This window comes from Ochotona curzoniae, unplaced genomic scaffold, assembly GCF_017591425.1.
Source record: "Ochotona curzoniae isolate NIBS_2020 unplaced genomic scaffold, NIBS_Ocur_1.0 contig_3520, whole genome shotgun sequence".
NCBI classification, from domain to species: Eukaryota; Metazoa; Chordata; class Mammalia; order Lagomorpha; family Ochotonidae; genus Ochotona; species Ochotona curzoniae.
Genome location: NW_024465894.1, coordinates 13,479,315 through 13,492,069, shown reverse-complemented (window position 1 = coordinate 13,492,069; position 12,755 = coordinate 13,479,315). Strand labels below are relative to the sequence as shown.

General features: G+C 50.4%; 1 protein-coding gene across 1 annotated transcript in view; it reads left to right on the top strand.

The window, feature by feature from the left end:
- The window catches only part of CEP250 (centrosomal protein 250), a 38,876-nt gene that overhangs the window by 16,597 nt on the left and 9,524 nt on the right, over positions 1-12,755 (top strand). The window contains exons 15-27 of the mRNA XM_040981571.1: positions 135-365; positions 1,693-1,886; positions 2,054-2,181; positions 2,386-2,555; positions 4,274-4,441; positions 4,784-4,918; positions 6,813-6,956; positions 7,552-7,685; positions 8,289-8,427; positions 9,281-9,623; positions 10,143-10,264; positions 11,049-11,169; positions 12,112-12,233. Coding sequence (XP_040837505.1) covers positions 135-365; positions 1,693-1,886; positions 2,054-2,181; positions 2,386-2,555; positions 4,274-4,441; positions 4,784-4,918; positions 6,813-6,956; positions 7,552-7,685; positions 8,289-8,427; positions 9,281-9,623; positions 10,143-10,264; positions 11,049-11,169; positions 12,112-12,233 — 2,151 coding nt within the window. The remainder of the gene's footprint in view (positions 1-134; positions 366-1,692; positions 1,887-2,053; positions 2,182-2,385; positions 2,556-4,273; positions 4,442-4,783; positions 4,919-6,812; positions 6,957-7,551; positions 7,686-8,288; positions 8,428-9,280; positions 9,624-10,142; positions 10,265-11,048; positions 11,170-12,111; positions 12,234-12,755) is intronic.

Here is a 12,755-nt window from a genome sequence, read left to right as displayed (position 1 = left end):
CCTACTCAATTAAAAGTATACCCGTGGTCATCTTTGTCAAACAGATTCATACCTCTCTTGGGTTTCACTTTCTGCCTGAACCTAACCACTTGTTTTTGCTGCCCCACTCCCCTCTCTGGATTTTTGTTGAGCAGTTAGAGCAGGAGAAGCAGTCTGTGTGCAGCAGAATGGAGGCGGCAGAGCAGGCACGGAGCAACTTGCAGGCAGACCTGGTGGAGGCCGAGCAGAGCAGGGAAGCCCTGTGGGAAGAAAAAACTCATCTGGAGGCTCAGCTGCAGAAGGCAGAGGAGGCCGGGGCTGAGCTGCAAGCAAACCTCAGGAGTGTCCAAGAAGAGAGGGGAGAAATGCAAGAGAAGCTAAATGAGGTGAGAAGACAAAACGGACATCATCAGGCCAGATGCGGTAGCTTAGCAACTAAAGTCCTCGCCTTGAATGCACCGGGATCCCATATGGGTGCTGTTTCTAATCCTGGCAGCCCCACTTCCCATCCATCTCCCTGCCTGTGGTCTGGCAATGCAGTCGAGGATAGCCCAAAGCCTTGGAACCCTGAACCTGTGTGGGAGACCTGGAGGAAGCTCCTCCTTGCTCCTCAGATCAGCTCAGCTCCAGCCATTTCAGCCACTTGGGGAGTGAATCAATGGATGGAAAATCTTTCTGTCTCTTCTCTCTGTATATCTGATTTTTCAGTAAGAAAATAAGTTTTAAGAAAAAAAGAAAAATTGACATCACATTAAGCCATAAGACATACTCATTGTAAAAATAAAATGCAAATGGTAGAGTCATGATTCAGAAAGCACATCTCACTGTCAACAAAAGAACCGTGTTATCAGTTTGCGATGTGTCTTCCACTGTTTTGAATGAGTGACAGAGAGAGGGAGAGACAGAGGAAAGTTTGATCCACTGGTTTGCTCCCCAAATGCCTACAACAGCCAGAGCCAGGCCAGGCGAGGCCCATCCAGGAACCAGGACCTCCATCCTGGTCTCCCGTGTGGGTGACAAACCCACATGCTTGGGCGTCTGCTGCTTCCTTGGCACATGGCAGAGAGGTGGAACACAAGAGGAGCCAGGGCTACATGCAGGTACTCCAGTACAGGTTGTAGGTATCCTAAGTAGCAGCAGGTTAATTCACTGTGCCATAACGTAAGAGAATTCCTATAGGATTCCTTCATGGATTCCCCACTGTTTCATAACCTATGTGCTTCTGGTATAAGCTCTCAGAAGACTGCCTATTTATTTTGATCATCACATTCTTCACACTACTGTTATCTATCTCATTTCACTTGTTTTCATTCCTGCAGCCTGGTCACAGTGGCAGGGGGGCTCAGGAAATGTTTCAGAGCCAGTGATGGACCTGGTTGTAAAGTCCTCTTTTTTCTCTCCCAGAGCTCTTACCACCTTGGTAATTATACAGTCTCCTTTTCTGAGGACACCAAGCACTTTCTTCCTGTTAATATCTGTGTGTCTTGACTTCCCAAAGCTAAGACTCTTGCTGTCTCTGGCTCAGGGTCTTTTTCACAGGCAGCATCCTTCCTGCACTGGGCACTCTATGGGTTTGTCAGAGAAAGGGCCACATGCCTCTCGGTCTGAGTGCACAATGCTCAGGGCTCACAGACATGGGCCCGGAGTCCCTGAGCCTGTGGCCCTACCCCTGCCTTTGCTCTGTCCTGGAGGTCACCCACTTCTTCCCCTCAGGTACAGCACCAGCAGGAGGCAGCTGCGGCTCAGTTGGAGCTGCTGCAGCAGGATGCAAAGCGACAGGAAGAAGTGCTTGCCAGGATGGTGCAGGAGAAGGAGGCCCTCGTACGAGAAAGAGCGTCTCTAGAGGTGCGGCTGCAGGCTGTGGAGCGGGATCGCCAGGACCTCACTGAGCAACTGCTGGGCCTCAGGTAGGGCCAAACACAGAGAACTGTCACGGCAAGAGGTGGCCATGCGAGGCTCTATGTCCCAAGTCTGAATGAGTTCTGGATTTATAATGGCTCCCCTCACCAGGTAATCACTGGGAGAGGGTGGGGGCTTAGTGTGTAAAAATTCCTCCTGATTCCTGATCTCACAGCTCTGCCAAGGAGCAACTAGAGAGCACTTTGTTTGAGGCCCAGCAGCAAAATTCTATGATGGAAGTGACCAAGGGGCAGCTGGAAGTCCAGATTGAGGCTATCACTCAAGCCAAGGAAGTAATCCAAGGTGAGATGCTTTCTGGGATAGCGCGTGTCACATCCTGTGGGGTGGTGAGAGCTGGCAAGGCCATGGGAGGCTCCTGGAGGTTCTTCTCAAGCCAGGGACAGGGCCTCTGAGATGCACATGGAGACTCTGGGAGAGGGAGAAGGTGATTAGATCAAAGGAGAGAGGCAGGTGCTCCCAGAGCTGATCCTGCCCCGGACATCTTAGGAGAAGTGAGGTGTCTGAAGGTGGAACTGGACACTGCACGGAACCGGGCAGAGCAGGAGCAGCATGCAGCAGCCAGAAGGCTGGTCCAGGTTGAGCAAGAAGGGCAGGCTGCCCTGGAACAGCAGAAGGTGGCCCACGAGGAAGAAGTGAGCCGGCTTCAGGAGAGCTGGGTAGGTGGTGGGTGTGGCTGGGGAATGGGAGAGGCCGGTAGTCTCTCCTTTGTGAGGACACGGCCTGCTGACTGTTGGTCCAGAAACTGCTGCTCAGAAGAGTGGAATTTGGTCACCTTAGTTAAAATCTAATTAAAATCTTAAACTTGTTAATATACAACTATTACTAAGTTCTTGGCAAAAATGAACTCTGTGTGGTTATTGTTCTTTTGGTGTATACAGAGAATGAAGAGGGAACTCTCAGATTGAGGATTAATAAACTGATCCCAGGATATAAATGGGACTGAGGAATACTTCTGATGCATTCTTGCCCAATTCAGAACTGTTTTTCTTTTGTCTTTTGTTTTGTTTTAAAGATGTATTTATTCATTTGTTTGAAAGAGCTAGAGAGAGAGAGAGAGAAAGAGAGGTTGTTTCCCAGATAGTTGCAGCAGTGAATGCTGGGCCAGGCTGAAGCCAGGAGCTAAGAGCGAGCCTCTGCCACATCACCCATGTGGGTGGAAGGTCCCAAACAGCTGGATCACCCTCTGCTACTTTTCCCAAGCCGTTAGTAGGGAGTTGCATCTGAACTGGAGTAGTTGGGACTCAAGCTAGCACCCACATAGGATGCCAGTGTTGCAGATGGCAGCTTTACCAGCTACATAACAACCGTGCCCCATCTGTATTCACATTCCCTGACAGTGTCATTTTAATATATTCAATTCTCATTAATTTAGCACCGCAAGTGAATCATTTTAAATTGTTTTATACAGTCAATATTTGTTTAGACACTGTGACAGATTTGCTTATTCACAGATCCTTGTTGCATATTAGATTTTATTTGGATTTATTTTCCTTCTGCTTGAAGTATAATTTCCTTTAGTCATGATTATGTTGGCTGAAAAGAGCAGAGGATGGCCCAGATTCTTGCGCCTGTGTGGGAGACCTTGGGGAGGCTGTAGATTCCTGGTTTCAGATCAGCTCAGTTCTGGCTGTTGCAGCCATTTGAGGACTGAACCTGTGGTTGGAAGATCTCTCTCTTGCTCTCTCTGTAAAAATTTAATTTCATACAAAAATGGGTAAATCATTTAAAAAAATTTATCTCACTACAGGGTACCTTTCAAAATAAATAAGTCCTTAAAAGAAATAAAGTGATTTAGCTCAATTCTCAGAGTATTCCATCCTCCCCCTTTTTTTTTAATTAATGAGGAGACTGAGGACCATGATAGTTAGAAATCAACTGACTGCCACCTGGGCAGTCTGACTTCCGTGCCTACCACCATGTCCCGGGAACCAAAAAGAGTGTGCTAGGAGACAGGAGGGCTTTGGCCAATGCTGGACCTCTGGGAGAACCAGACTCCCTGTCCTAATCTTGTATACAAAGTAGGGACCACTTCATGCTGGGCCAAGTCTCATGTCAGCAACTCTGAGCATGGGAGAGTGGGCTGAGCCCAGTCACCTCCCCAGCTCATTGTTAGAGCGGTCAGGTATGCTGTGGTCTCTTTGCAGAGAACAGGTATTTGTGGTTTATATGAGGGACAGAAGATACTTTCACATATACTAATAATTTGATTGTTTATAAATCCCATTTGACTCATTAATTTGAGCTAGACCAGGAAGGGGTTCCAGGCTTAGAGAGGTACCAAGGCACACGCTCATGAGGAGTCAGGGAGCCCCCCCCCCTTCCTACTTCCTCTCCTCGTGCATGCGGTTCTAATGGGGTTGCCTTCTCCGGCCAGGAGAAGGAGCGCTCCCGGCACCAGCAGGAGCTGGCCAAGGCCCTGGAGAGCCTTGAGAGGGAAAAGCAGGAGCTGGACACAAGAATGCAGGAGCTGCAGGCAGAAACTGACGCCATCCGGGCACAGAGGGAGGAGGAGCGGACCCAGGCCGAGAGTGCCCTGTGCCAGGTGGGCAGCTAGGAGGAGTGGTGTTTTGGTCCCCTCCTTTTCGGGGTGCTACAGACGGGCTTCCGGCAGAGAGTGTGGCTGCTCCTCTTGCTTGCGGTGAGCAGGGTAACCCACAACATCAGTACAGGGCTCACAGCACGTCCTACTTCCTGAGGGAGGGCTGACTGCACCACATCCTGCCAGGGAGCAAACCAGCAGCTAGATTTGAACTTCCTGGTTCTGATGCAATGGACCCAGACCTTCCTCTGCCTGTCCCCGCACGGCCAGGACACACCTGTGGCCTCATCAGAGAGCATGATAACTCTGAGCCAGCAAGCCCTTGCCCATCCTGCCCCTCCACAGATGCAACTGGAAACGGAGAAGGAGAGAGTGTCCCTCCTGGAGACTCTGCTGCGGACCCAGAAGGAACTGGCGGATGCCAGTCAGCAACTGGAACGGCTGAGACAGGACATGAAAGCCCAGAAGTTAAGGGAGCAGGTATGGGCAGGGGCAGGCATTCCCTCATGTGGCATGGGCATCATTCCTTGACACTTCTTACGCACCTTGTCCTGTGCAACATGCTGACGTGTGACAGCACCCATGTCAGGTGTGCCCTGACACTCATCGTGACAGATACAACTCCCACTCTCAAGTGGCAGAGACAGATGAAAAATAAGCAGACCCAGACTACATGAGAAAATTCTAGATTGTGGTGCGGGGCTGTAAAGGAAATAAATAGATAGGATATGATTGAGAGTGAGTCAGAGAAGGCTGCCTTGGGCATGGGACTACCTAGAAAGTGATATGTAAACAGAGATCTAAAGATTGAAAAAAAAAAAAGCCAGTAAGATAGCTGAGCCCTGAAAAAAATCTTGTTAAGCAAAGGGAATAATTCACAGAGGCCACATATCATGACTCGTTCGATATGAATTGTCCAGAAAAGGCATGGTTGAAACCAGAAGCTGGGAACTCAATTCAAGTCTCCCACTTGGGTGGCAGGGACTAAGGACTTGGTCCAACACCTGCTGTGTGTATTAGAAGGAAGCTAGAGGGCCTATCGCAGTAGCCTAGTGGCTAAAGTCCTTGCCTTGCATGCGCTGGGATTCCATATGGGCACTAGTTAATGTCCCGACTACTCTACTTCCCATCTAGCTCCCTGCTTATGGCCTGGGAAAGCAGTGGAGGATGGCCCAAAGCCTTGGGACCCTGTACCCGCATGGGAGACCCAGAAGTTCCTGGCTCCTGGGTTTAGACTGACTCAGCTCCAGCCATTTTGGCCACTTGGGGAGTGAACCAGCAGAAGGAAGATCCTTCTCTGTCTGTCCTTCTTTCTGTAAACCTGCCTTTCCAATAAAAATAAATCCTTCAAAAAACAAATAAGTGAACTTGAACCTAGGCACTGATGTGGGATGTGAGGTCCCACGTGGCATCCTGTCTGATTCCCCTGAGATATAGTTTTTCTTGGGGTGATGAAAGTGCTTATAAAGCAGACTGTGATGATAACTTCACAACTCTGCATATCTTAATAAAATCTTTTTTAGAAAAATTATTTTTTTAAGATTTATTTCATTTGTATTGGAAAGGCAAATATACAGAGAGGAGGAGAGACAGAAAGGAAGATCCTCTGTCCGTTGATTTACTCCCCAAGTGGCCACGACAGCCGGAGCTGAGCCAATCTGAAGTCAGGAGCACAGAGCCTCTCCTGGGTCTCCCGTGTGGGTGCAGGGTCCCAAGGAGTTGGGCTGTCCTTGACTGCTTTCCCAGGCCGGAAGCAGGGAGTTGGATGGGAAATGCGGCCTCCAGATTTAGAACCGGTGCCCATATGGAATCCTGGTGCTTGCAAGGCAAGGACTTTAGACGCTAGGCCACTGCACCGGGCCCTCAATGAAGAACCTTGCATCCTGAGGCAGCAGAAGGCCTAGTACCGACAGAAAGTGTCTGAGGAGTTTGAAATGCAGAAAGGAGGCAGTGTGGCTGCAGTGCCAGGGGCTCAGTGGGAGGAACGGGGTAGGTGGGAACCCACTGTTAGTCACACTGGGCGCCTGGGTTTGTTGTAGGACAGTAGGAGCTATTGGATGGCACACCAGTGGAGCATAGCTTGTGTGTTTGTAGGGTGTCCTGGTATCCAGTGGTCAGCAGGCTGTGTGATGGCCTGGGTAACAGACTGTTGCCACCTCATGCGCCATGACTAGAGAACCCGGGTGAGCCCATGCATGTTTTAATGGAAGAGAGGGAGCAGGAGGCAAGGATGTGAGGTGGAATAGCATGCCGACTGGCTCCACCTCAGCCTCTGCTAATCCCACCAAAAAGAACCGCATTTATATCCCCTAGATTGTTGAAAGCTCCTCCGTGGGAGCTTTCCTATGTTCACTGGTACTTTCTCCCTCTGCAGGAGACCACTGAGCTGCTGCAGACCCAGTTGCGGGAGACTCAGCAGGAGCTGAAGGAGGCTGCCCGGCAGCACAGGGAAGACCTCGCTGCTCTCCGCCAAGAGGGCAGTGCTCTGCTGCAGGATAAGACAGACCTGCAGCAGCAGGTGCCTGCCTTTCTCCTGGCTTCCACAGGATGAGGGAGTCCTGGCCCTGCTGCCTGAGCTCGGGAGGGTCGGGGCAGCCTGGTGCTGAGGGGACAGTTGAAGGATGCTCGGAGCCAAGCACATGCCCCTCAGGGCCCCGGCCTAGCAGTCTCTCCTCTGCAGTGATCACCGGGCTTGGATTTGCCTCCAGCAATCCCAGTTTCGATTGTTCTTCCCAACCTCCATCTAAGTCCAATGTTTTCAGGAACCAGGTTGCTTTCCCATTCTCAGATAATGTTCTGTTTTTTTCATTTTAAAAAGCTACATTCTCACTCTTCACTTGCCCATTGCTTTGCCTTTTGGTATTGTTCTTTCTGTTTTTTTTGTTTGTTTTGTTTTTATTCATGCCTGCTGTTACGTAGTGCATATGAGGCCAGGGTGACAGATAACCAGGAGAAACGGATGTGTTGCTTAAGAACGGTGTGTAGAAGATAGAGCCCTGAAACTGGGCTGCTGACTGTGGAACTTGTGGACGATCCAAAGATCTTAGCCTGAAAACATCTTCCTATTTGCCGTCTTGCCTGCCATCTCACCTTTTACCCACTTAATTTTCCAGGTGGAGGACTTGAAGTCTCAGCTGCTTACCCAAGATGACTCCCAGAGAATGTTGAAACAGGCAATTCAGGAGAAGCTGAGAGAGGCCCAGGAGTATAACCAGATTCAAGAGGAGCTAGAGAGAGAGAAGGCCAGGTGAGTTACACTGCGTGGAGGTAGATTTGCCTTTGTGGCCGCAGTGGTCACTGTGACACTGACAAGTCTTTGTTTAGATCATCCAGTCTTTCAGTCTGCTACTCTGATACACAGATATAACCATGTGATAAAGATGTGGTCCCTATTCTCAAAGCTTCTCCCAGATTCATTTAACGTGTCTATTGAAAGTACCCATTATGCACCAGGCACTATGCCAGAGTTGGTAATACAGTGGTGAACAAGACAGCGTGTCTCATTGGAATTTGTAGTGTTGCAGGGAAGACTAAATATTTCTTTGAACAAATTATTACAGAGTTTGACACGTGAGAAGGAAAAAAGTAAGGTTGTGAAACAGAAATGAGAGAAAGGAGACCGACTTTATTAATTGTTAGCTAATGCTTTCATAGGAGGTTGCATTTAAGCTGAACATTGAAAAATGAAATGGAGCCATCTAGGCAAAGGGGTGAGATGGAACCCTAGGTAGTCATTGTCATTGCTACTTCTATTTTAATTCTTAAAGCTGTGTTTAGAACAGTTAGATGAGCAGGTAGATTTTCATGCTCTCAGAGAATGGCCTGGCCCTTTGACCTCCTCTCTTCTCAGCCTGACTCTGTCGCTGGCGGAAAAGGAACAGAGACTCCTCGTCTTGGAAGAGGCTGACTCTGCTCAGCAAGAAGAGCTGAGCTCCCTGCGTGAGGACGTACAGGAGGCTCAGGAAGGACAGAGGGAGCTCAGTGCCCAGGTGCTCCTGCCCTGCCCCTGAGCCGTGTGTGTGTGTGTGAGGGGATTGCTCAGTCAGTCTCTTCTCTTTTCCCTAATGAAGATAGGCTGGTACCCCAACATCTATGGCATGAAGGCAAAAGCCAGGCGAGGCAGGATGGGGACTTGAGAACATCCTTTGTGTAGAACCTGAGAGCCCAGAATTAATACCCAAAGCAGCAGAAGCCACAAAAGCCTCATTCCAGCCCAGCCACTTCCTAGTATGTTTGAGCTGCTGGCAGTAAGGGTACTTGAGCCACCTAGTAACAGTCCAGAGCAGGTAGGCCACAGCCAGATGACCCAATCTGCTGACAACCAGATCCCAACATTGGGTACAGAGAAGAGGAAACTTGGAAGGGACGGATCGGGGAGTAAGCAGCAGACAGTAGATCACAGCGATGAGAACCCAGGTCGAGTGTAGATCCTGCTAGGATCAGCATGGTGACAGGCAGGCATCTCCAGCCTGTCCTGGGGAGAGCATCCCCTCCCAGGGCCTTGCTTGGAGGGAGATGGCAGTTGAAGGGAAGGTGAAAATCTGAGCTCCTCCCAAGTCCTTTTGGCAGTGCTGGTCTAGAGGGAGGGATTTCACAAGGACCCAGGTCGGGCTCTTAGTCCCAAGTTTGACTGTCAGTACCACAGCTTCCTGGTTGTGAGGGTATCAGTTCCTTCATGTAAGGCAAGGTTAGTGTTAGTAGCACACGAAGCATTCAGGAAATGGTAGTAATCCTCCCCATCCAGCTAAGAGTTGGTACAGGGATTGAGTGTGGTCAGGCCTGGGAGCAGCAGGACAGGGTACCCACTCTATGCTCAGGCTAAGTGTGCTTCCTCCCCGGCAGGTGGAACTACTGAGGCAGGAGGTGAAGGAGAAGGAGGCCGACTTTCTGACCCAGGAAGCACAGCTGCTGGAGGAGCTGGAGGCCTCTCGGGTCACAGAGAAGCAACTGCGAGCTTCCCTTTGGGCCCAGGAAACCAAGGCAGCCCAGCTCCAACTGCAGCTGCGCAGCACGGAGAGCCGGCTAGAGGCCCTGGCCGCTGAGCAGCAGCCTGGGAGCCATGCACAGGCCCAGTTGGCCAGCCTCTACTCGGTGCTGCAGCAGGCGCTGGGGTCTCTCTGTGAGAGCAGGCCTGAGATAGGGGCCGGGGGAGACTCTGCTCCCTCCCTCTGGGCCCCTGAACCAGGTGAGGCAACCACTCAAGATCTCAGTCCTTTGAGCCGAGGTCAGGCCTAGCTCACAAGGGAGAGGGGGTAAGGGAGACTGCAGTTTGTTAGATAATATTGCATGAGGGGTAAGGCCATAGAGCCTAGAATTCATTATAACCTGAGTTTGAACCTCATATTTTGGCCCTTTGCTTAGCTTCTCTCTGAGTTTGATTTTCCTCAAGTATAAAATGAGAATTTTATTTATCGATTTAAGGAAGCTATTAAAAGCACCTACCTCACAATTTTCCTAAGGAATTAATGAAATCCTGATGTGTGTAAATAGCTCACACAGTTCCTGGCACTTACTAGCTGCACGATGAACAATAGCTACCCGTTACATGGTACCCACTCTAGTACCTGACACATCCATCGATATGCAGAAAACACATGACAAATGAACAGCTGAGAAGGGAGGAAGGACCTCCCGTGGGGAGTGAACGATGGCTCTTTGTGTTCATAGCACAGCAAGCAAGTAGGTTTTCTCCTCATTTCTTCAGACCAGAATGGCACTTGGAGCCTGTTTAAGAGAGGGCCTCTCCTGACCGCCTTCTCAGCCGAGGCGGTAGCCTCCGCCCTGCGCAAGCTCCACCAGGACCTATGGAAGACTCAGCAGGCCCGGGTAGGCTCCACACCCTTCTTCCTTGAGCTCCCCTCCTACCCCTGAAAAGCGTGAGACAAAGATGCAGGCAATTGTTTGGCCTGTTTTATTCCTGAGGTAAAGTTAGGGTGACTGCCACTTCTGTCAGGAGCACCCAAGCAATGTCAAATAGAGTATTTGGGTATTTGGGTTTCCTTGCCCCTGCTTGTGTCCCTGTCTCTTAGGGTTGTGGCAAGAATTAGTTGGGTGAAGATCATGAAGGAGTACTCCCCACTACTAACCCCCATGAATGTGTGGTGTTTTCTGGGACCATTTTTCTCTCAGCTATCAGAAGCCTCCAAGAACAACTCAACAAATTTGTGACCATTGAGATTTCTCTTTAAAGATTTATTTCTTTTCATTGGAAAGGCAGATTTACAGAGAAGGAGAGTCAGTTCTTCTATCTGCTGGTTCAGTCTCCATATGGCTGCAATGGCTGGAGCTGACCAATCTGAAGCCAGGAGTCGGGAGCTTTCTCTGGGTCTCCCATTAGGGTGCAGGGTCCCAAGGCTTTGGGCCGTCCTCGACTGCTTTCCCAGGCCACAGTAGGGAGCTGGATGGGAAGCAGGGCTGCCAGGACTAGAACCAGCACCAATATGGGATCCCAGCACATGCAAGGTGAGGACTTTAGCCACTAGGCTACCACACCGAGCCTGAGCACCTTATTTTCAAATAAATAAATAGGTTGAGGTGAGTTCTTGAGCCAGGCTGGGTTGGTTTGTAGAAGATGAGGAGTTTGAGGCTGTCTCTATGTGTCCTTTCCCAGGATGATCTGAAGGATCAGGCCCAGAAGCTGGAACAGTGTCTCACCGAGGCTGAGGCTGCAAAGAGCCAGCTCCAGGCAGAACTGCAGGGCCTACAGCATCAGCTCTCCCAGAACCAGGAAGGTAAGACCCTACAAGCGGGCAGGGAGGCAAGGAGGGAGGGCAGCCTGGAATGGGCAGTGACAGGCCTGACAGCAACTCTCCAGCTAACCTGCAATGAGGAGGTACCATCTGTTGGGGTGGGAGCCCCTGGATCTGTTTCTGTGCTTCTTGCGTCTTTTGAGGGGCAGCCCAGAAAGATTGGGAGGTGAACTGAGAGCAAGGCCTGAGGTAAGTGTATTTTTTGTTTCTTAGGGAGACCCAGGACTGGGACTAGGAGAACATGATACAATCCTACATCTCTGCCATTTATCCACACTGCTTACTTATTTTTATCTTCTCTTACATGTCCTCAGGTCTTCTGCCTTTCATGGCAGAAGACTGGGAGAATGTGAGCAGAGGGGATCCAGGGAGAACATTCCACACTCCAGCCAAGGGCTGGGAGGGGTCATAACCTCTCAGAAAGGAAACGAGAGGCGAAAATCTTGAGGCTGAAGGTTTTGTTGCAGAAGGGATGGAAACAACTCAGGGGGCAGCTCCTGCCGTTTGGGTGTTTTTGTCAAGTCTCTCCAGAGCTGAGTTCCAGTGCATGTGACAGAAATGGGGTCGGGGTCAGGTACCCTGCAGAGCCACCAGGTCCCTAAGAACCTTTGCAAAATCATAGAAGAGGGGGCTGGCAGGGATCTCCAGTGCCACTAGTTCAATCCCACATGGAGTCCAAGGATGAACTCTGATCGGGATGAGTAAACGTCAGGATCTGGCAGCAGGGCTTGGGCTGGCAGCATCAGGGACCCCAGACAGAAAGGAGCAGCTGGCAGGCAGAGAATCTCTAGGAGCCTGGATATAATTCTCTCCTCTGGGCTCTGTCCCCTTTGCTTCTCTTCGCCGTCCTCCATCTGCCTCTGCATCCCCCTTTCCCCACCCCCAACCACAACAAGTCTGATGTCACTACCTTTCTTCCCAAAGAAAAATCCAAGTGGGAAAGAAAACAGAGTGCCTTGAAATCCGAGCTGAAGGAACTGGAGGAGACTGTGGCCTCCCTTCAGGGCCGCCTAAGGCAAGCAGAACTACAGAAAATGGAAGCCCAGGTAAGGTGATGCTGGTTTTAGGGAGAGGTTTACCTCAAGAGTAGTCACTCAGGGACCAGGCCCCACTTTGGCTTATGATCATGGGCCCAGCTTCCTGTTGCAAGTCACTTGATTCTTTTTTTTTTTTTTAAGATTTATTTATTTTTATTACAAAGTTAGGTATACAGAGAGGAGGAGAGACAGAGAGGAAGATCTTCTGTCCGATGATTCACTCCCCAAGTTACCACAACTGTCGGTATGTCGGTACTTCGCCGATCCGAAGCCGGGAAACAGGAACCTCTTCCGGGTCTCCCACACGGGTGCAGGGTCCCAAAGCTTTGGGCCGTCCTCCACTGCTTTCCCAGGCCACAAGCAGGAAGCTGGATGGGAAGTGGAGCTGCTGGGATTAGAACCGGTGCCCATATGGGATCCCGGCGCGTTCAAGGCGAGGACTTTAGATGCTAGGCCACGCCACCGGGCCCAAGTCACTTGATTCTTCCAGCTTTTCCCCATGTCCCAGAACACCACTGTTAAGGTCACAGT